Source organism: Mercenaria mercenaria, chromosome 17 (genome assembly GCF_021730395.1).
Source record: "Mercenaria mercenaria strain notata chromosome 17, MADL_Memer_1, whole genome shotgun sequence".
Classification (NCBI taxonomy): Eukaryota; Metazoa; Mollusca; class Bivalvia; order Venerida; family Veneridae; genus Mercenaria; species Mercenaria mercenaria.
In genome coordinates, this window is record NC_069377.1 from 3681470 (window position 1) to 3705408 (window position 23939).

General features: G+C 35.7%; 1 protein-coding gene across 18 annotated transcripts in view; it reads left to right on the forward strand.

Moving 5' to 3' along the window:
- LOC123535997 (rho GTPase-activating protein 5-like) overlaps nt 1-23939 on the forward strand; it is a 110828-nt gene that overhangs the window by 54957 nt on the left and 31932 nt on the right. For 10 of the 18 annotated variants that reach the window (XM_053528809.1, XM_053528814.1, XM_053528817.1 and 7 more), the window contains 7 exons: nt 5217-5345; nt 5674-5776; nt 6401-6616; nt 8324-8476; nt 9552-9607; nt 12863-13003; nt 15911-15955. In XM_053528809.1, coding sequence (XP_053384784.1) covers nt 5217-5345; nt 5674-5776; nt 6401-6616; nt 8324-8476; nt 9552-9607; nt 12863-13003; nt 15911-15955 — 843 coding nt within the window. The remainder of the gene's footprint in view (nt 1-5216; nt 5346-5673; nt 5777-6400; nt 6617-8323; nt 8477-9551; nt 9608-12862; nt 13004-15910; nt 15956-23939) is intronic. The other 8 variants (XM_053528813.1, XM_053528823.1, XM_053528824.1 and 5 more) reach the window with 3 other exon arrangements.

The window sequence follows — 23939 nt, forward strand, 5'->3', positions numbered from 1 at the left end:
AATGCCAAAAAGAAAATATTTCAGCCTTTAATTCGAAAGTTCAGTGAATTTTTCGTAAGATGCGTGATAAATGTTGCAGCGTTTTATGACAAGGAAATATGTATAACAGTAATTTTTTCAACATAAATGATAAGTAATGGGTGTATGTGTATGGTTTGAAACTTTTTTAATCATATGTTTGTGGACATTGGTTTTTAAAATCACCCTTTCTGCACAAATCTGACATGAAAATAAAACTTTACCTAGAAAAGTTGTTGCTGAATGCAAAATAACTAACATGTAATTTTAAAACCTATTTTTTTCTCTCACTTTGCATGTTTATAAACCACATGCCAAATTTCAAGAATGTCCAGTTATTCTAATTTATAGAATTGTCAACTCAAAATTGAGTTATTTTACAGATGCACAGGGGACACATACTGAAGATCAGTGTAATATTCATCCATTATTAGTTTTCTATTCATAAAAAGACTAATGGTAATCAACTTTAGACAAATACTATTAAAAAATTAGTTTATTCCACAAAATAAATACAAAATTGAAAATTTTCACTACAAAAACATTCAAAATTCAACAATGTAATGCTTTAAATGAAAAAATAAGTGACTTTATACATAACTAACACATTGAAATCTTTTAGTTTACATGCAATGCTTATTCATGGTAGAAAAATGACAAAATACCATGCATGATAAAATGGAATAGTAATATTCATACATACTTTATAATGTTACTAAAAAGGGTGCACAGGGGACAAATTGTATCAAAATATTTATTCATAGAATATGTTCATGGTAAGTAAAATTCTTTTAACTACACAATATTTACTAGTGAACATTTACATATTTAGGTAAACTTAAGAGCTTAAGAAGCAACAAAATTGATGTTTCCACTTTTAAACTAGAAAATTGGCACATTCAGAAAAAAATGCAAACAATGAATTTTAAATTGTCCAGGGCTTCTTATATAATGCTAAATTATCAAGTAATGCCTAAATTTTGCACTCACATTGCTAAGAATATAGAACTGCCACCACAAATTACAGTAATGCTATGATAATTGATATATGTCAAAAAAAGGGTGCACAGGGGACATCACTTTTGGCCCTATGAATGTTTAACAGTCAGTAATATGTGAAGTAGAACATTGCTTATGTATCTGTTGTAACTCCCTTTCAAGGAAAATAAAGTAAAATCCCATTTTATTTAAAGAATAAAAGAAATCTGACACTTAACAACTGAAAAGGTGCACAGGGGACATTTTTAGGTGTATAGACATCCATCAAGTTTCTGAAAAAGTTGATTTATTAAAGAAAAAAATCATACTATGTCTTCACAGCTGAAAGGATAAAGATCTTAGAAAAACATTAAGACTTTAGAAAAGTAATAGGGTTATGAAATTGTAGTGTTCAACATTTAAATTTAGTATTTTTTTCACTATTTTTTGTGAAGGGGGTTCCATCACAAGATGTGAAATATTGGTAACAATAAGATGTAGGTAATGAAAAGAAGTATTTTATTTAAATGTGCAGAGATTAAGTTACACAAAAAAGCCAAAGCTGTACCAATAAAGCATGGTTTTAAAAAGTAAGCCGCAGTTGAAAACTATAGTTCATGTAAAATGTCACACTTTTTTGGGTGCACAGGGGACAAAATTAGCTATATAATTTAATATAACTTTAAAACTGTTTGAGTCATTAAGCTGAAATTGCACACATTTATTGACTACATTGATTTGGATATTATTTGCCCCAAAATACATTCTAAAACTAAACTGAATTAAAGTAAGGTGAGAGAGAAGAAAAAGCTTCATTATTTTGAAAACCACCCATATGTGATTTACAAACAGCTGTTCTTAAAAATTTCATTCATACACAGATTGATTTTGTATTTAAGAGATTTTCCAAATTTTGCAGCCACAGCAGAAATGGATCAGGCTTCTGTTTGAGATCGTAAATGTTTGTTTCACATTTTTATGCACCCAAAATTATTGTGGAGGCACTTAGATTTACCTTTGTTTGTCTGTCCATCTGGATGTCCGTCAGCTCGTATGAATTTTTATGCCCCCCTTCAAAGAAGGAGGGGTATGTTGTTTTGCTGATGTCGGTCAGTCGGTATGTAGACCAATCTGTTTCCGGATGATAACTCAAGAACGCTTGGGCCAAGGATCATGAAAGTTGATAGTGAGGTTGGTCATGGCCAGCAGATGACCCTATTAAATTGGAGATCAGTAAGTCAAAGGTCAATATCACTGTTACCCGGAACAGTTGAAACAGTTTCTGGATGATACCGCAAGAGTGCTTGGGCCTAGGATCATGAAAGTTTATAGGGACATTAGTTATGAGCAGCAGATGACTGCTTTTGATTTTGATGTCAGTAGGTAAAAGGTCAAGGTCAAATGATTTCCGGATGAGAACTCAAGAACGCTTATGCCTAGGATCACGAAAGGTGATAGGGAGGTTTATCATGACCAGCAGATGACCCCTATAGATTTTGAGGTCAGTAGTTAAAAGGTCAAGGTCACAGTGACCCGGAACAGTTAAAACGTTTCTTGACAATAACTTGAGGATGCTTTGGCCTAGGATTGTGAAAGTTGATAGGGAAGTTGATCATGATCAGCAGATGACCCCTATTGATTTTGAGGTCAGTAGGTCAAAGGTCAAGGTCACAGTGACCCGGAACAGTTAAACGGTTTCCAGATGATAACTCAAGAACACTTGGGCCTAGGATCATGAAAATCGATAGGGAGGTTGGTCATGACCAGCAGATGACCCGTATTGATTTTGAGGTCAGTATGTCAAAGTCACAGTGACTCAGAACAGTTAAACCATTTCCAGACAATATCTCGAGAATGCTTGGGCCTAGGATCGTGAAAGTTGATCGGGAGGTTAATCATGACCAGCAGATGACCCTATTGATTCTGAGGTCAATAGGTCAAAGGTCAAGGTCACATTGACCCAGAACAGTAGAATGTTTGTGTACAGTGACCAAATAATTTCTGTTCCTTGTGCAATTAATGAATGCATCAAGGTGTGCATTTCGTGTTCTACGAGCTCTTGTTTAGTAAATCTCAAAACTAAGTTGACACACAGGGTTTTGTTTACTCATTAAGATTACAGACACCTTTGACTGAGTCAGAAAAAAAGTTTGTGATGTGCCTAGCTCAAAAATTATTTGATATAAATTGATGAAACTTTGCATGAGTCTTAATCATGATATGAATTTGTGCACCTCCTGTTTTTTCTGGTTTCGCCCCCTATTTCCAGAGTTATGGCCCCTGAAATCGTCAAAAATGCACATTTTCACCTTGTGATGTGCCTAGCTCAAAAAGTGTTTGATATAAATTGACGAAACCTTGCATGAATCTTTATCATGATATAAACTTAGGCACCTCCTATTTTTTCATCAGGCTTCTACCCCTTTTTCCAAAGTTATGGTCCCTGAATAGTCAAAAATGCACAATTTCACCTAATGACGTGCCGAGCTCGAAAAGTATTTGATGTAAGTTCATGAAACCTTGCCTTAGTCTTTATCATGATGCGGCCTTGCACACTTGGCATTCTTCTTGAGATTTTAGCACTAATTACAGAGTTACGGCCCTTATAATAGCCAAAAAAGTGGATTTTTTGTTTGTAATGCTCATAGCTCAAAAAGTGTATGAATCCTTTATATTAAATGTTAGTTGAGGCTATACCCACTTAAGACTGCAAACATTTGAATTATTGCCCCTTATTTGTGACAAAGATATCAGTGGTGGCACACCCTGTGTTCTACAGACACATTTGGGGAATAAATCAGTAACTATGGAAAATAAATACATACCTTTTTAGTTTCATGGACAGAATGCAAAGTTATAAATTTGGAGGTTGAAGTAGATCTGCAAAAAAGAACACAGTCTTTCTGGCAAATTAGTTGAAGGCAACCCTTGACATAACTGAAATAATTGTTGATGAATGGCATTAAAGTCATGTCAAGCAATGAAAGACAAACATGTGATTATAAATAATGAAACATCTTGTACGTTAGAGATTTTAAGGTTTGCTATAAGGCATAAGTGTTTTGAAAATTTAACTTTATATGTTAGATCTGATAAGATCTTATATTTGTTCATGCTATATTCTCATATGACTTTGTATTTTAGATTATTAAAGTTTTGTAACTTACACTTCAGATTGTATTATATTCATACTTAGCTCTTGTGTGACTTTTACACTTAATGTTATATTGGATTCATACTTAACTACACATCAGATTATAATATATTCATATATATTTACATTCACCCTATTCTTTTCTATTGAAAATTATGACGTTCATTTCGTATGAACAGCAAAAGGAAAGGCGCGAAATTTACGTCATCGCTGCTTACTAATAACCGACCGATGAGGTCAAATTATAGTCAGGGAGAACGTTCCTTAGATGACGTCGCAGTTATTCCGTGTGTTGAACAGAATGGCCGGGAAGCTGATTTTAATGTTAAATGCCACAAAATATGTGCTATTTATAATATTTTCTTGTTTACAAATGGAAAGGAAATATAATGTAAATATGCGAAATGAAACTATTTTTTTTCAGTGTTCATGCGAAATGAACGACAGAATAGGATCGGCAAATTAAACGCTAGCTATTCATGGATTTGCCGATCCTATTCTGTCGTTCATTTCGCATGAACACTGAAAAAAATCATTTCATTTCTTAAATAACGATCATACTTAACTCTTGTGTGACTTTTACACTACTTATATGTGTTCATTGACTTTCACACTTCAGATTATATTTGTTTATTCCAAAGTGTTTTGTGTAACTACTCTATTTATTCTATACTTACTGAAACTTTTGCCAATGATGTGCCATGAAATAACTAAATTGCATTTTGAAGTGCTAACAGAAAAGTTTTCCTCAATTACGAATGACTAAAATTTCAACTATTTCAAAGCATAATACTCTCTCCCATTAACTATAATGAATATTGGTACAGAATATTGCGTATCAGTTAAGTGTTACTCCAAAATGTACAGTTACAGTTACCATTCTAAGGATGAAAATTTTTTATAGAAAAGACATTAGAAATATGTAAATACATTTTAAAAAATGGTATAAAAAATACTGAAATTGAGGAGGATGGAGAACTGCCTTCTAATTTTCTGTCTCTAATGTTATGATGTGCTTTATCTAACCACTTACCCTAACCTGAACACACACTCTGCTTTATTTTAGCCCTTCTTATTTGCGCAGTATGCTCTTCCACAGCGCCCAGGTCAAGGGAACTCTAGGGCTGGACGGGTTCAAGCTCCGCTTGCCATGCCAGAGAAAATTGAGATCTCTGAAGTTTATGGAACTGTAAAGGTAAGCTACAGCCCTATTTGTATAGAAACTTAGATTGCTTCAATGTTTCTTTATAGTTTCTGCATCATGTTCATCATTGAAATATGTGAAATACTGATTTCTACCGTATACTTTCGCTTATAAGACGCATTATTAGGAGTCATATTTCCAGTTCAGTGAGTGGGGAGCATCTTATAAGCTTGTACTACAAGGAAATTAAAAGAAAAAGAAATCCCAGATTGCATGTCTGATGTCTGGGGTGCGTCTTATAAGCGAGTGTGTTTTATAAGTGAAAATATATGGTATTTTATAGAGACCAAGAGATGAAAGGTTTTGACTTACTTTGCAGGATGCCTTATACGTACAGGACAGTGATTACGCACTTGTTGATGATGCTTTACCACAAGGGAAAATACACCGCATTAAATCTACATCACGGAAAAATGAAAAGGGTATAAATTTATTGCTTCAATCAAGTTTTTTCTGAAGGAATAAAAATAATGTCCTACATTTGAACTGGGTCCACACATAGGTCAGTTATGGAATTTGAATCATTTTTGTGCATAACTTTTGTCTGTGGATTACAAACATATACCTTTTAGTTCAGTTTTGATGGTTTCATTCTTAGAATGTGGCATAAACACTTTCAGGATTTACGGAAAGGAAAAATTCAAGTTGAATTTATGTCCTCCCCATATCTTCTAAACCAGTGGAATAATTTTTAATAAAACTGTCAGTTGTTAACAACATCCAGATGACAAGCAGGGTGTACAACCCAAGATGAAATTGCTTAAATTACCATTTAAAACACGAAGGATTTTGATAAAACTATGCAGTTTTTTTTAACCTAATCAACACAACATGCAGAGTACACAGCTCACTAGGTTCAAGGTCAAGGTCTTACTTGAATTTTTAAGGACAGAGGTCATGACACAACATTTAACATTTCCTTTATCAAAGTGGTTTCTTGGGGTATTTATCACCTTAAGTGATAGCTCTAGTTTAAAATTTGGATAAAAGTTTTATTGCAAATGCCAATTTGATGGTTATTTTTATGTTATAAAAATCATTTACAGGCACAGACTCGGAAGAATCTGAATTTAGTTCTCTGGAACGTGACAAAAAAAAAGACCCTTACTCAAAAGTAAATCGGAAACCAACCCCACACAAAAAGAAGCACAAACACAGGAACCAGGAAGGACCATTTATAACACAGATAAATATAGAACATCCACAGCATCAACCTAGATGGCAGACGGATCAAGACAGAGTAACTGAACATGGTGGTCGAGGTGGGTATTTACCAGATACTGTGAAATCATTAATATTCGTGGGGGACTAATTTTCGTGGTTGAGTCAATCCATGAAATTTAATCCCAACGAACAAGTAAAAGTCCCAAGTTGAAATCCAGGAATTCATATCCCCACGAAATTGCTGTTTTGACCAAAACCAGGAAATTTCATGCCCACAAAATTAAATGATTTTACAGTAGGCTGTAAATTCTGTGAAAGCTTTTAATCTTGTATGCATGAAATTCTTTGGTTTTGGCCAATTTTTGAAGAGCAAAATAATTTATGTGAATTTTAGTTATGAGCTTCTGAAGATCTAATCAATTAATGGGAATGTCATTTGTCTTCTGAGCTTTGATTTTATGCATTGACTAAAAAGTGTCAGTTTTGAACTGTTGGGGAAAAAAACAATCTTTGTTTTGTTGTGTTTAATGTCGCAGGGACACAAAGGTCATATGGCGACTTCCCAGCTTTGATGGTGGAGGAAGACCCCAGGTGCCCATCTGTACATTATTTCATGACTGGTGGGTGCTTGGGTAGAACCACCAACCTTCCATAAGCCAGCTCGATGGCTTCCTCACATGAAGAATTCAATGCCCCAGATAAGGCTCAAATCCACAGCGTTGAGGGGCAAGTGATCCAAAGTCGTAGACCTTAACCACTCAGCCACAGAGGCCTTTACAATGTTAGTGCCTTGACAAACTAATGACAAGTTGCAACTCATAAAGAAAAGTCTATTAGTGCCAATTACCACGTTTCACAGTGCACCTACTGTCCTACAATATATAGTGACGTCTGTCAAATAAACACAATTTTCACCTTTTCATGCTCTTGTCATTGTAGGACTAGACGAGACCTTTCTTGACATAAAATGTTTATAAATTAATGTTATATGTTGGTATGGTGTATTACAACTGTACCAGAATCTTTTTGGTCCTAGATTATAAAATGTTTAAACAAAATTAACTGTTGGACTTTTGAATATTTTTTAATGCGTTTGCTAATATTTGAGCGATTCAGAAAAATCAAGAAATTTGTTTGAGTCACAAAAATAATTCTTGGGAACTGCTTTATTTGAAAGTTCAGCTGTTAGTAACTCAGCACATTGTGTCACAATGGTGTAGTTCACTCCAAGACTGTTGGTGCTATGATACAACTTGAGAATCCTTATACTGTAAAAGCACATATTTTCGCTGGGTCAAAATTTTGCGAATTTGAAATTTTGAGTATGTTTGTGAGGTTAAATATTCGCGAAATTGTAAAAATGATAACCTACTTTTATTGCTGAATATGCATTTTTGAGAGATGTAGGGCCTTGTGAATATAGCGAAAATTAAACCATTGCAAAAATTTCTGCTTTTACGGTATTATATTAGGCTAAAATCCACTGTAAGTGTTGATGGTTTACAAGTAATGTTAAAGTGAACAGAATCAAAGAAAAGTTTACCTTATTTATTCGCTTTCTGTTAATTCTGTCTTTAGGTTTTCTTATTTTGCTGGTCAAGTCAAAATGAAATGATTTCACAGTGTACAAGTTTAAAATGATATTATTTGAAAGACAAAATGGTGCTCTTTATGTAAGAAAAGGATGGCAAAAGTTATTATCATGATTTCATTCTTGTTGTCTGTCCTTGATGGAGGAGTTACAAAGAAATGAGTCATTTTATTAGCAACATTAGTGCATTCAGTAGTTTTCTTGTGATTCACAGGCAGAAGCAATTCTCCATCAGAAGACAGCGCAGGGACAGGTGATGAATTGCAACCTGGCACGAGGGTAAAACGACGCTCCATAAAGAAGAAGATGAGCTCCGGGGGTAGCGGAACCCATCTGTCGGACAGCGATCTTCAGTCTTCTGTACATGGTAATGTATATTTTTTCTCTCACTTCTTACATGTTGTCATAATGAAGCAAGTGGAAGAAAACTTGGTTTATGATAATATTGAGCAAAAACATTTTCAGACGAAAAATTGTTTGAGGAGAATTTTGGATAAATTTTTCATCTTGAAATATATGTTCATCTTTAACCCTTATCATGCTGGTCATGATTGATTCTGCCTTACGTGCAATCTGGTCATGATCTGCACTGTTCATCATTCAGTCAGGATCTTTTTGGTAAGCACCGCTTTCAACAGTTAATGGCACTGTCCAGATCGGAAGATGGACAAGTTTATTATAGAAATTTAGCAGGGTAAGAGTTAAATGTATGTTCATATTGAGGTGACAGTTAATGTTCTGCTCAGCATATTGGCAGCATGTGTATAGACTTTGAAAAAAGAGTCTGTGCAAGGTCATTTATGTGTTATTACTGATAGCATACCTGCTTCCTTATGTAAATTTGAATGGTTAAAGATCCATAACTCTTGCCATCATTTTGATGAAAGTTTTGCCTCTTATTGGTCTCCTATCAATCACTGAAGGGGAATTTTTGGTTTGTCTTGCTGTCCACCTACCTGTCATTCAGTTAGTCTGTCACAAAAAGTTGGATTCTGTGATAACCTTACAACTGTGTAATATTTTTTTCATCGCTCATGGTACATACTGTAGCTAGGGAAATATTAATCCTTTCATTGTGTTGTGAGACTGAACAAAAAGCATGGTTGTTTGGGGAAAGAAGTAGTTTAAAACATGATTCTGAAGTGTCTGGAGAAGTATTAAGTTATATAGGAGCCATCTGAGCTTAAACCAGAAAAATTTTACAACAACCTATTTTCGTGAACTGCTTTACAGAGATTCCCAAATTTGGTCAGGAGCAAGTCCAAAAGGTCAGAGTTTTCCTTAGATACTGCCTTAAGAATGCCATACGAATTTGGCTGAAGAATATGCAAGTAAATTTGTGTCATCAGAATGGCTGAATTTGAATTCTTTCAGATATAGGATACATTACATAGTGTGATCTCAAGTCTGTTATAAATATAGAGATGTGTATATATTTGCAGGTCTGAATCTGAACGATGAGGATGACACTGGCAGTACTGAGGTCCTTATACACAAGGTAACTTTCTTCTTTTATTCATTTTCTTGTAAGGACTTTTTTGTTCGATCCACGCAATCTGTAATGTGGGTTTTCAAGAATTTTTAGCTCATCTGATTTTTGTGGGGGGGGGGGGGGAATGAGTTATTGTCATCACTTGATCGGCGTCTGCGTTGCCTGATTAAGTTTTATGTTTAGGTCAGCTTTTCTCCTAAACTGTCAAAGGTATTGCTTTGAAACTTGCAACACTTGTTCACCATCAATAGCTGACCCTGTCAGAAAGAAACATAACTCTGTCCTGCTTTTTGGAAGAATTATTGCCCCTTTTGGACTTAGAAAATCTGATTTCTTGGTTAAGTTTTATGTTTAGGTGAGCATCAGCACCTGCAAGGCTCTTGTTAATTTTTTGGAAGACACAGATATAAAGTTATGTAATGTTTTAAATGTCACCAAGCACTTTTTGAAATTATAAAAGTACCTTAAAATTGTAATTTTATGACTGAATGGTAGTTTTTGTCTTGGTCAATTGCGGTTCATGGGAGGATTTTGAGATTTTAACTTTATTTTTAGGTAGGAGAAATTTTGATAAGTTTGTAATTAGTCAATTAGCCAAGACAAAAGAAAAATGTTTTTTTGTGTTCTTAATTGCTGAAATTCAACTCCCCATTACCATCTACTTGGATTATCTCAGTCAGTCTTTAATGCAGGTCAGTCTAAAATGTTTTACAGCACATCAACAAAAATCCATAACATTTATTGTTGTAAATCTTCAACTACCTCAAAGACCACTTTTGGGAGTGGCAAGGGTGGACTTATTATCAAGACTGTGCCTTGTGTTATAAACAGACTTGAAAAACTGCAGGTTTACATAATGTGTGTTCCTTCCAGAAAAACAACAATACAATTGTGGAGTCAAATAGTTGCTTAATATTGACTAATTTCTTGACTTTTGTGTTGGATAGTTCTCAAGTTCAGATCAGCCATCTTAATAATGTTTATAACATCATGTTTTAACCCTTACCCTGCTAAATTTCTATTATGAACTTGTCCATCTTCCAATTTGGACAGTGCCATTATCTGTTAAAAGGGGTGCTTACCAAAAAGATACTGGCTGAATAGCGAACAGTGCAGATCATGATCAGACTGCACGGATGTGCAGGCTGATCATGATCTACTCTTGTCGCAAAGGTAAAACCAATCATGTCCAGCATGGGAAGGGTTAAGCATCTTGTTGATACCGATTATACCTTACTGTAGTTGTAAACTCTGTTTTAACTGTAATGCTGAAATAAAAATGTTTCATTTTATTCTTCGTAACAGTTAAAACTGCCATCTGCTCTTTTAAGTTTTGCAGTAAGATTTATAGAAAATTTGTCAAAACTTGTCAGTTACAACTGCTTTTCATTCAGATCTCCGTATGTTGTATAAAACAAAAACATTAGTCGTTACGTAAATGATGTGTTCAGCTTAGTTTGATTAGGGTCTACCAGTCTGTTAAGCCATGATAACTTAAATAACCTTCAATATGTATACCATCATATTGTCAAAAGTTCCATTTTGTAGCTTAAAGCTGAAGTTTTGTATGTCTCTCTGAACATAATTTTTGTCAAGCCCGCTTGCGGTGAGCTCGACTTAGTCGTCAGTTTTGGCGGGTCGGTTTATGTGCGTCCGTGCATGCGTCTGTCCGATTTTGTCCGGACCAAAACTTTGACATGCATGGACCAATCTTGTTTATATTTGGCATGAATGTTTACCTCAATGAGAAGACGTGTCATGCACAAACCCCATGTTCCTATCTCAAAGGTCAAGGTCACAGTTGGAGGTCAAAGGTCAAATTGAAGTTTGTCCGGAGCATTTCTTCTTTATGCATGGTGGGATTTTGATGTAATTTGGCATGATTGTTCACCATTATGAGACGGGAGTGTCATGCGCAAGAACCAGGTCCCTAGGTCTAAGGTCATGGTCACACTTAGACAGCTGGCGGGCTCGACATTCTTCCCGTGGGCATACTTGTTCTGGCTTTAATCCTTATCATGCTGGACATGATGGATTCTGCTTTTATGACCAGTGTATATCATGGTCAGCCTGCCATCCGTGCAGTCTGGTTAGAGTTGTTCGAAACTGTAATAGGCGATAAAGCTAATGTTCGATTAAATTTTAGGGTTATATTCAACATTTTAGAAAACTTAGAAAAACAAATGTATGAGTGACAGATTATGAACACTAAAAAGTCTTTACAGTAAAATTGAAACATTATACTAGTGTTTCCACAAAGACTAATATTTTGAATCGAAATTTTAACTGGCGGTTAGTTTGAGCTGGTTAAATTTCGAACAACTGGGCCCAGATCAAGATCTGCGCCATTTGCTATTCAGTCAGTTCCTATTGGTAAGTGGGTTTAACAGTTAATGGTACTGTCCAAATTGAAAGATGGATAAGTTAATTATAGAAATATAGCAGGATTATGTTTAAGTGGTAGAGAAAGATCAAAAGTCATTGTTTCAGGCTTAGGAAAGCAGCTGGTTTAAAGTTACAACTTTTAAGATAGTTCTGCACATTTGATTAACTGGAAGTGACAGTATAAGGTCATTTATCTGTCCTTTATCAGAAAAACTTAGAATACCGCCTTTTACTGTTATATGGGTACCATAAAAAAAAGCAGCAGTATAAGGACTCCAATTCAGATTTTACAAATTATGAAACATTAAACATACATACTTACCGTATAACCCTGTATTAACACCCCCCCCCCCCCCCCAATTAACACCTCCCACTCCCTGTTTTGGGGGGAAAATAAAAAAAACCTTGCCTTCAAAAATTGGTCCTGGATCCAACACAATAATATCCAGATAATAACAATTCCATAACAATACAAATGAATTTTTAAAAAAACACACTTTATTAACACAAACTTTTAAACACGTCAACAGGCATGGCACAAATAAATCTACTGTATGTAAGTACTGAATATGCCACGTCACTCAGCACACGACTTTACACAGATTCCCAGTACAATGACGTATCGGGTTATGTCAGTGCATGAATTGGGATGAATAGGGGGGCGTTTATACAAGTTACTGACATTGTTTGGATTAAATTTTTTCGTAAAATGCATCGCCCCCGGGGGCGTTTAAACGGGGTTATATGGTATATACTTTATTTGTCCATATTACAGTGACGTGATAGTATAGGCCTTTGAGGTGAAAGGTCCTGAGTTTGATTTAAAGCCAGGGCTGAAGTATTTTCAATATTTTACAATACTTTCTATGGTTACAGGTTGGAAGTGAAGACAATGACCTTGACCTTAATGAAAGTGGTAGCTGGGGAACTTGGTTTAAGAAGAAACCCGGAAAAGATCCAATGAAAACACTGGAGAAACGAAAACAAGATGAGGAACGGAGGCGACAGAGAGAAAATGTAAGAATATTTATAGTGTATTAACAGATTTTATGTTGTAGTTATCTAAGTGAGATGTGTAAAGCATGAAAATAATCTGTTATTGCCTTTTAACTGCTCAGTTTATACTTTTATATAGAGAAAAATAACAGATATCGAAGTACTTTTTTCTGTACAACTGTTCTCTTATTTCCCTGCGTGGTGTACCCATGATTTCCTCTTTTGAGGGTAAGCAAAATTTCTTTTTCAAGGTCAAGGTCATACCTTGATGGTACAGATTAGATAGGTTGATTATTAAAGCCTCATAATGTTTTTACATCTGATTTGATTTTAATAGAATTTGGCACAGATATTTGCCTCTTTTAAACATTAAGCAGAACACGACTTTTGAACATGTTACAATTTGATGTTAAAGAAAACTAAAGAGTAAAGTAAAATCTTTGACATTAATGGTCAGAATCAAATATGACTCTGTGATCCGCAATAGCTAATTTGGTAAAACATTTGAACACCCACGGGCTGGGCCAGTTGATTTTTAATGGCTTTCAAGAAAAATTTATAACAGTATTATAACGTTCATGCTACCAGCACAACAGGCAGTCAGTTGGATGATAATTATTAGATCAGTTAGTTGTTTAAACTCCAGCCTGTATATTATTCGCTGATAAAATATAACAACACACTAAATTTTCATGTTTATTACATAATTCGGTATCATACAGGAAAAAGTGTGAGTTTGTACATTGCCTGAATGTCTGGCTTTATTGAATCAGTAAGATTTTTTTCTGCTATCATAAAGAATGAGTAATTTCTTGGACGATAAGTTAGAACATTGTACGTTACCTTTGTATGGGTATACTGGTACATGGGTGTTAATTAGAAGAGATTTTCATTTCTCACCGGTCGTCATCGTATCACTACCTTCTCATATAAACTTTGCATTGGATGACTTGGAAAATTGGTGAATGACGTATTAAAGATCATTGGATACATTCCTGTGTATGACTAATAGAATGTGATAAATATGCCAGTACCTGAAATGAAATAGTGTTTGTTTCCCCTCCCCCTACCTACCCACAAAAATTGCTCTTACTCAAAATATTTTTTCACCAGGATGATGGCAGTATTATTTTTTTAGGAAGTGCAGCTGTAATAATAAAGGTGTTCACTGGTTTTACTTTAAAATGAAACTCCTGATAAAGATTGTGGAGCTGTTTATGTCTCGTAAAGTTGTGTTATTATGCAGAAAGATTTTATGTTGTATATATTTCAAATGTTTGTTAACTGGAAAATTATTTTATATAAAAGAATTATATAGAAAATATTTTCCTTACCTGTCTATATAGCTCTTAATGGGAGTGAAAACAATGATACTTTTAAGGTTTGTCCAGTGAGTAGTAATGATAGAAACACTTTTTTATGCCCCCCTTTGAAGAAGGAGGGGTATATTGTTTTGCAGATGTCTGTCGGTCGGTCGGTATGTAGACTAATCTGTTTCCGGATGATAACTCAAGAACACTTTGGCTTAGGATCATGAAAGTTGATAGGATGGTTGGTCATAACCAGCAGATAACCCCTATTGATTTTGAGATCAGTAGGTCAAAGGTAAAGGTCACTGACCCAGAACAGTTAAACGGTTTCCGGATGATAACTCAAGAAGGCTTGGGCCTAGGATCATAAAAGTTGATAGAATGGTTGGTCATAATCAGCAGATAACCCCTATTGATGTGAGATCTGTAGGTCAAAGGTCAAGGTCACGTGACCAGGAACAGTTTTAACGGTTTACGGATGATAACTCAGGAATGATTGGGCATAGGATCACGAAAGATGATAGGGAGGTTGGTCATGACCAGCATGACCCCTACTGATTTTGAGGGCAGAAGGCCAAAGGTCAAGGGCACAGTGACTTGGAACAGTAAAACCATTTCCAGACATTATTTTGAGAACACTTGGGCCTAGGATCAAAAAACTTAAGAGGGAGGTTTATCATGAGCAGCAGATGACCCCTATTGATTTTGAGGTCAGTAGTTAAAGGTCAAGGCTGCAGTGACCTCAAACAGTTAAAATGTGTCTGGACAATAACTTGAGAATGCTTATGCCTAGGATCACAAAACTTAATAGGGAGGTTTATCATGACCAGCAGATGACCCCTATTGATTTTGAGATCAATAGGTGAAAGGTCAAGGTCACTTTGACCAAGAACAGTAGAACTTTTGTGCACAGTGACCAAATAATTTCTGTTCCTTGTGCAATTACTGAATACTGAATCAAGGGGGACATTTCGTGTTCTACGAGCTCTTGATATGTTTATATTCAGGAGGGGCTGTTCTAACAATTAATGCAATTTTTTAAATTTGTAATTAATTCTAAGTAAAGATTCTACTCTGGATTGGTTGGGTTGTGATGAGCACAATCATTTAAAGGTGAAAAAAGACCACTTAGAATAAGTCAGTTGAATACTATTTAAAAAGGTTTTCATTGAAGTGTACTGTAGTAAACAGGCTAAACATTAGTTCATATATTCTGTAACCAGGTTTTTGATTGTATTGGCCAAAACTGATTGTATTAAAACATTAATTGTTCAGAAATCCAAGGATGGTTAGATGGACATTAATATATTTCAGTTTTTGAAGTTTTTTTCAAAACCAGATTTCAATATGATATTTCCATTGTAAATTTCAGTCGGTTTGTGTTACAGATATCAATTTGATTCCCATGACTGTGTAACTGCATCTGTATACTAACTGTAAATGTCAAAACAGTCCCTACTACCATCCTGGGAATATTCATGACCCCATGATCCGTAGATCAACGCTCTCCCTTTTGGGCTAAGTGGGAGGGTTCCGTTATTAGATGGTGTCAGTGGTAGGGTATACAAACAGAGAAATGCACCAGTATTTAACATTTATGATTATTGTATAAACTTAGACTGAAGACCGCACTGGTTATGATACACTCTATGCTGACTGGCTAGTAAGTAGAAGTTGTTTTTTGCCATTGCACTGGTTATTGGATATGTAGTGTGATAGGTCAGTTTTATTGATAAATGGTTTTGCAGTGGTCTAAACTTTACAAACTTTCATGCTGTGAGCTATAACAGTTTGTGTTTGCTAACATCAAATGGTTTGACTAACAAAAAAAAAAACAACAACAAACTGGCATCAAAAGTTGTGTGAGCACTTGTTTGGTATTATGGTTATGCTGTGTTCTTTGTCCATCCTCAAAAATTTTAATTAGTAATCACCATTAAACTTAGTCTGATTTTTTATGCCACCAAAGGTGGGCATATTAAAATCGCACTGTGCGTCAGTGTCCGTCCGGTAAATTCTTGTCCAGGCTGTAACTCTGCCATCCATGAAGGGATTTTGAAATAACTTGGCATAAATGTTTACCATAATGAGACGATATTTCTTGCGCAAGACCCAGACCCCTAGCTCCAAGTTCAAGGTCACACTTAGAAGTCAAATGTTAACAGGGTCTGTTTCGTGTCCGGTTCATAACTCTGCCATTCATCACGTGATTTTGAAATTACTTGGCATAATGGTTCCCCATAATGAGAGAATATGTAATGTGCAAGAGCCAGACCCCTAGCTCTAAGGTCAAGATCACACTTAGAGGTTAAAGGTTAACATGGTCTGTTTCTTGTCCAGTTATGGGTCTGTTTCTTGTCCAGTCCATAACTCTGCCATCGATGAAGGGATTTTAGAATTAATTGGCAAAATGTTCCCTATAATGAGATGACGTGTTATGTGCAAGACCCAGACCCCAAGCTCCAAGGTCAAGGTCACGCTTAGAAGTCAAAGGTTAACAGGTCTGTTTCTTGTCCAGTCCATAACTCTGCCATCGATGAAGGGATTTTGAAATTACTTGGCATAAATGTTCCCCATAATGAGAGGACGTGTCCTGTGCAAGCTCTAAGGTCAAGGTCACGCTTTTAAGTCAAAGGTTAACATGGTCTGTTTCTTGTCTGCTCCATAAATCTGCCATTTATCAAGTGATTTGAAAATAATTTGACAGAAATGTTAACCATATTGAGAAGGTGTGTGGTGCTTACCACCCAGGTCTCTCAGGTCAAGGTCAGGGTCACAAAATGGTTCATACCTAAACTATTCTGGCATATTTTGCGCAGACAACTGTAACATTCTAGGGCATGCTGTGGGGGGCATTTGTCACTAATAGTGACAGCTCTTGTTTGTCTTTATGAAATTTAGGTCAAGTTGAGGAATTGAGGCATCAAGGGGTCACTAGGTCAAGTCAAAGGAAAAATTGTAAGCACTCTAGATGTCACATTTTCTATCTGATCTACATGATGCCTGGTCAGAATGTTTTATTTCCTAATGAAATCTTGGTTCGGTTCAAAATTGAGTGATCTTGGGTAAAAAAAGACAGGTCACTTTGTCAAATGATAGAATATACATTAATGTGGGAGGCATATAGCATTGCTGCTGTCTGTCTGTCCATACGTTCCGAAATCTTATGTGTCCAACTCCTCCCACACTATTACTCAGACTTGCTTCAAATTTTCACAGATGAACAACCTTGGTATGCAGATATTTACAAAGGAAGGAATTTTTTTTTGACTATTTTTACCACAGTTATTGCCCTTTGATAGTTTTTGCTAAATGGAATACAGAGAAAAATGTGTGTCTGGGGGCTTGCTTGGTTGTCCATAATTATGTAATTCCTTTCTGGAGAGTTATATTTGAAAGTGTTTAATGGATTCTCATGTTTGGATCTGAAAATGTCCACAGTCATAATACGAGATTAACAGACATAACCAAGAATATTAGGTCCAAGGTCAAGGACACACTTAGAGGAAACATGAAATATCTCGAGTTTTGTGCCTGCTGCCATATCTTTTACACTACTTCAAGGATTTTCATTAAACTTGGTCCAGTTGTTTAAGCAAAGATACAAAATAGATCTGAAGTCAAGGTGGAATATCTCTACAATATAATAGAATTCAGTGTTTGAGCGGATTTATTATTATTATTATTATTATTATACCAGATTTATATAGCGCCCTTTTCATGATCAATTTCACGTTCAAAGGTGCTTTACATAGTTCAAATGCAGCCACATAGGGCGCATTATTCATCCTCTACTAGTGCAGACACAGAGCGATCTGACCAGAGGGACAGAGTGAGACAAAGCCCCCACGACAGAGAGATCAGAAATCAGATACAGGCTTGTCCAGCTAACTTAGCCTAGCTCGTTGCAAATAGACAGCCTGGTTCTTTAACGTGCCCACTGTATAGCACTGATACACGCAAGGAATGCCTGGGTTCCTGACCAGTACACCTCTAGTTGGGTAGGAAACACTGAAAAGCGTTTCTGAAAATTCCCGAGTAGCTGCCAGGGATCGAACCCCCGACCTCAGGATTGGAAGGCCAGTGTGCAAACCACTGAGCTATCCGTCCATTTATCATTGTAAATTAATGATTAGTCTGGGATTTCTGTTGTTGAATGGTTAAGATCTCTGACTTTGAATTCCTTGCCATCACCACTGTGAGTTTGAATCCTCACTTGGGGTATAGAATTCTTTTTATTTGAGGAGGCAGTCTAGCTAGCTTACAGAAGGCCTGTGACTCTGCTCAAATGCCCACTGATGCCAGAAGTAAACTCCCTTTTAAGGAAGAACAAGGCAGCAGGAATATGGATATGTGTCTGACTGCACTCTGATTAAAGATTTCATTCTTTTAATAGTGGCAAGAACTGCAATAGATTGAAAATGGATTAATTCTAAAGCTACAAACAGTTTAAAGCTTGCCTTCTGGTTCACAGTGTTTAAAATTAATGTCCTATTAGTTTATGGAAATGTGAAAGTAGGAATTTTTTTTGGAAATAAAGAGAATGACAAATCTGTTTAGTAATAATGACAATGACAATGACAATTCTTTATTTGCTTCAAGGCCTCCGGCATACATTTACCTTACAGGGGGTATAATTACAAAAGTGTGTTTAAATGGCAATTAAACATTCATTTCTTAAAAGTATGTGGCTCTATGTAATTGGCCTTTTTCTTTCCTTAAAAATCTATAACATGATATGTATGAACCCATTATATGAACTATGAAAAATTTCATAAAAATGTTACATAAATGAGGTTACCCACCTTTAAATTATTGGCTGTTATTTTCTTCTCATTCTGTGAAATTACTGCAATCAAAAAGTGAAAGAGTAAAAATATGTGGCAAGAAGTGTTGGCAGGTGAGCGAATACATGTATAAGCTTATCATTGCTCTCTTGTACTTCTTTGTTATTTTCTGTATATAAGATATTTTTCATGGTCAAGGTGTATGGAGTGTCATATTGAGTGTCATCATATATTTTAAAGGCACTGACCTCCAGATTTTAGATAAAAAATGATTTTTCTTTCAAATTGAAGTTTGGTCATATCATGAACATTAGAATATGAGTTTTTGTTAGCTCGACTATTCGAAGAATAAGTAGAGCTATCCTACTCACCACGGCGTCGGCGTCGGCGTCACACCCTGGTTAAGTTTTTCGTACCAGTCCACATTTTGACAAAGTCTTTTGAGATAAAGCTTTGAAACTTTCAACACTTGTTTACCATCACCATGTCCAGTTATAGGCAAGAGTACATAACTCTGTCAAGCATTTTGACTGAATTATGGCCCCTTTTGACTTAGAAATCTTGGTTAAGTTTTTCGTACCAGTTCATATTTTGACAAAGTCTTTTGAGATAAAGCTTTGAAACTTTCAACACTTGTTTACCATCACCATGTTCAGTTGTAGGCAAGAGTACATAACTCCATCAAGCATTTTGGTTGAATTATGGCCCCTTTTTGACTTAGAAATCTTGGTTATGTTTTTCGTACTAGTCCACATTTTGACAAAGTCTTTTGAGATAAAGCTTTGAAACTTTCAACACTTGTTTACCATCACAATGTCCAGTTGTAGGCAAGAGTACATAACTCCATCAAGCATTTTGACTGAATTATGGCCCCTTTTGACTTAGAAATCTTGGTTAAGTTTTTCGTACAAGTTTATATTTTGTGTAAAGTGTTTGACATATGGCTTTGAAACTTTTATATCTTGTTCAGTATAATAGTCTCTATCAATAGGCAAGAGTACGTAACTCTCTCATCTTTTTTGGCTGAATTATGGCCCTTTTTGAACTTGGAAATTGGTTCTCTTTTGTAAATGTCCATGTTTTGTCAAGACTATTTGACATATGGCTTTTAAACTTTAAACACTTGTTTATCATTATGATTTCCATCTGTAGGCAAGAGTACATAACTCTGACAATTATTTTGACTGAATTATGGCCCTTTTTGGACTTTGAAATTTGTTCAGTTTTTCTTACAAGTCAGCGTTTTGTCAAAACTGTTCGAACTGTGGCTTTGAAACTTTTAACACTAGTTTATCAACATGATTTCCACTTGTAGGCAAGAGTACATAACTCTGTCAACTATTTTGACTGAATTATGGCCCTTTTTGGACTTAGAAATTAGTTAAATTTTTCATATAAGTCCATGTTTTGCCTAACATATAACTTAACATATTTGCTATCATGGTCACACATTGCCATTTAGTGCAAGACTAATCGAAATCCACAAATACAGGAACATTTTTTGTTTAATCCATTTTTTTGTTTAGTCTGAAAATCTATGGAAATATTTTGACCCCATTCTTCAATCAATTCTTCGAATAGTCGAGCGCGCTGTCATCCGACAGCTCTTGTTTCTAAACTAGTTTAAAAGCACCAAATCAAGGAAAAAAAAGATGACTGTGACGTGAATTGAACCCGGACCGCTGTGGCAATAAAAATGTTACCAATAATGCTATGGAGGATTTAGTGTTCAATGTGCGTTAAGTATAGATATTTATAACCTCGAGTAAAGTGTTACAAACGCTTTTTGCTTTTCATCGCAAAAAGTAGTAAAAACAACTAATTCTCATGTGTTTCCGTAACATACAGTCTGTCAGTAATTCAGTTTCAAAGCATTAATTTCCAGATATCTTAAAAAAAATCTTTTCTTTTTTTTTGTCCAATGATCTGGAGGCCGGTGCTTTAATTATACATATATATGATATATACTAACGTATATGATGACACTCAATGTGACACTGCATGCCTTCTCTTGTCAGAGAGTAATGATTAGAATAGTTCAGTAGAATCTACAGAATACCATCAGAGCACAGCACACAGCTTATTTCAAGGAACAGTGGAGAACAAAATATGACAGAATGTTTCGAAATCAATACTGTACTCTTGACAGAAAAATAAGAAAGATACCGACTTGTATGAGAGATAAATATACCTTAGTAGATGCCTTTATAGGAGAGATCCAGTTTTTCCAATACAACATTGCCATCACACATAGAATTCTGGTCCATTTAGCGCTTGTGTGATACTGAGACTGGCATATTTGCTGTTTTAAGACGGATTTTCAAGAAAACCGTTGTCGTTGACTTTGTACTTGAAAATATGCTCTAGAGAATGTGCACCGATGACTTTTCAGGTCTCACGATACAGCACAATGGTTAAATCAACTTTGTTTTGCAGCGTTGATTCAAAATTCTGGGAAAATTTGTAAAAAAAAATAAATGTTGATTAAAAGGAGGATACTGTAGACATGTATGGTGGAAATGTTGCGTGACAGATGAGTCGGATATTTTGTCTTTAAATGGTTAGTTGATTTATTGTATACCACTGTGTATTAAAGTTACGTGTTGTTGTGATTTGGTATGTTTGAAAATAGGGGAAGTGTTTTGTATATTGTCTTGTGGCTGTATTGGTCTGTGGCCGAACTCTCACCTGATCAATAGTGACATAGAGTGTAATATATTTATTATTGTTGTAAGAAAATGGTGTCAGTCTCCAATCACTAAATCAGTGCAGTAGTAACCTGATAATGGTTGTTTTTAGATTTGACTATTGGAAGAACAAGGAGGTCGTTATAATCACTATGGCATGGCATTGCTTTCAGGACAAAGTTTTATGGCATCATTATTCAACTTAACTATGTCTTCTTAACTTCTGCCTCTATTGTCATCAAACCTCCAGGGTTGGTCTTGGTAAGGGACAGACACCCTGTGGTTTGCCAGGTAGGTGTCGGGTACAACAAAGTTCAAGGTCTCTGGGGTCAGACACAATTCTCAGTTTTACTGTATATTCTTGATGATTTTAAAACCATTGAAAAAAACAAGAAATGTAAGAAAAATTGTTCGTTTTGAATGTAAAGTCCAAACGCCTTTCCTTTGTGAACACCAGATCATATGTTTTTAGCTCACCTGTCACAAAGTGACAAGGTGAGCTTTTGTGATCGCGCAGCGTCCGTCCGTCCGTAAACTTTTGCTTGTGACCACTCTAGAGGTCACATTTTTCATGGGATCTTTATGGAAATGGGTCAGAATATTCAACTTGATAATATCTAGGTCAGGTTCGAAACTGGGTCACGTGCGGTCAAAAACTAGGTCAGTAGGTCTAAAAATAGGAAAACCTTGTGACCTCTCTAGAGGCCATGTTTTTCATGAGATCTTCATGAAAATTGGTCAGAATGTTCACCTTGATGATATCTAGGTCAAGTTCGAAACTGGGTCACGTGGGGTCAAAAACTAGGTCAGTAGATCTAAAAATAGAAAAACCTTGTGACCTCTCTAGAGGCCATATTTTTCAATTGATCTTCATGAAAATTGGTCAGAATGTTCACCTTGATGATATCTAGGTCAGCTTCGAAACTGGGTCACGTAAGGGTCAAAAACTAGGTCAGTAGATCTAAAAATAGAAAAACCTTGTGACCTCTCTAGAGGCCATATTTTTCATGAGATCTTCATGTATATTGGTCAGAATGTTCACCTTGATGATATCTAGGTCAAGTTCGAAACTGGGTCACTTGGGGTCAAAAACTAGGTCAGTAGGTCTAAAAATAGAAAAACCTTGTGACCTCTCTAGAGGCCATATTTCTCAATGGATCTTCATGAAAATTGGTCAGAATGTTCACCTTGATGATATCTAGGTCAAGTTCGAAACTGGGTCACGTGGGGTCAAAAACTAGGTCAGAGGATCTAAAAATAGAAAAACCTTGTGACCTCTCTAGAGGCCATATTTTTCATTGGATCTTCATGAAAATTGGTCAGAATGTTCACCTTGATGATATCTAGGTCAAGTTCGAAACTGGGTCACTTGCGGTCAATAACTAGGTCAGTAGATCTAAAAATAGGAAAACCTTGTGACCTTTTTAGAGGCCATATTTTTCAAGAGATCTTCATGAAAATTGGTCAGAATGTTCACCTTGATGATATCTAGGTCAAGTTCGTAACTGGGTCACGTGCGGTCAGAAACTAGGTCAGTAGGTCTTAAAATTGAAAAACCTTGTGATGTCTCTAGTGGCCATATTTCTCAATGGATCTTCATGAAAATTGGTGAGAATGTTCAGCTTGATCATCTAGGTCAAGTTCTTAACTGGGTCATGTGCGGTCAAAAACTAGGTCAGTAGGTCTAAAAATAGAAAAACCTTGTGACCTCTCTAGAGGCCATGTTTTTCATGAGATCTTCATGAAAATTGGTCAGAATGTTCACCTTGATGATATCTAGGTCAAGTTCGAAACTGGGTCACATGGGGTCAAAAACTAGGTCAGTAGATCTAAAAATAGAAAAACCTTGTGACCTCTCTAGAGGCCATATTTTTCAATTGATCTTCATGAAAATTGGTCAGAATGTTCACCTTGATGATATCTAGGTCAACTTCGAAACTGGGTCACGTGGGGTCAAAAACTAGGTCAGTAGATCTAAAAATAGAAAAACCTTGTGACCTCTCTAGAGGCCATATTTTTCATGAGATCTTCATGTATATTGGTCAGAATGTTCACCTTGATGATATCTAGGTCAAGTTCGAAACTGGGTCACTTGGGGTCAAAAACTAGGTCAGTAGGTCTAAAAATAGAAAAACCTTGTGACCTCTCTAGAGGCCATATTTCTCAATGGATC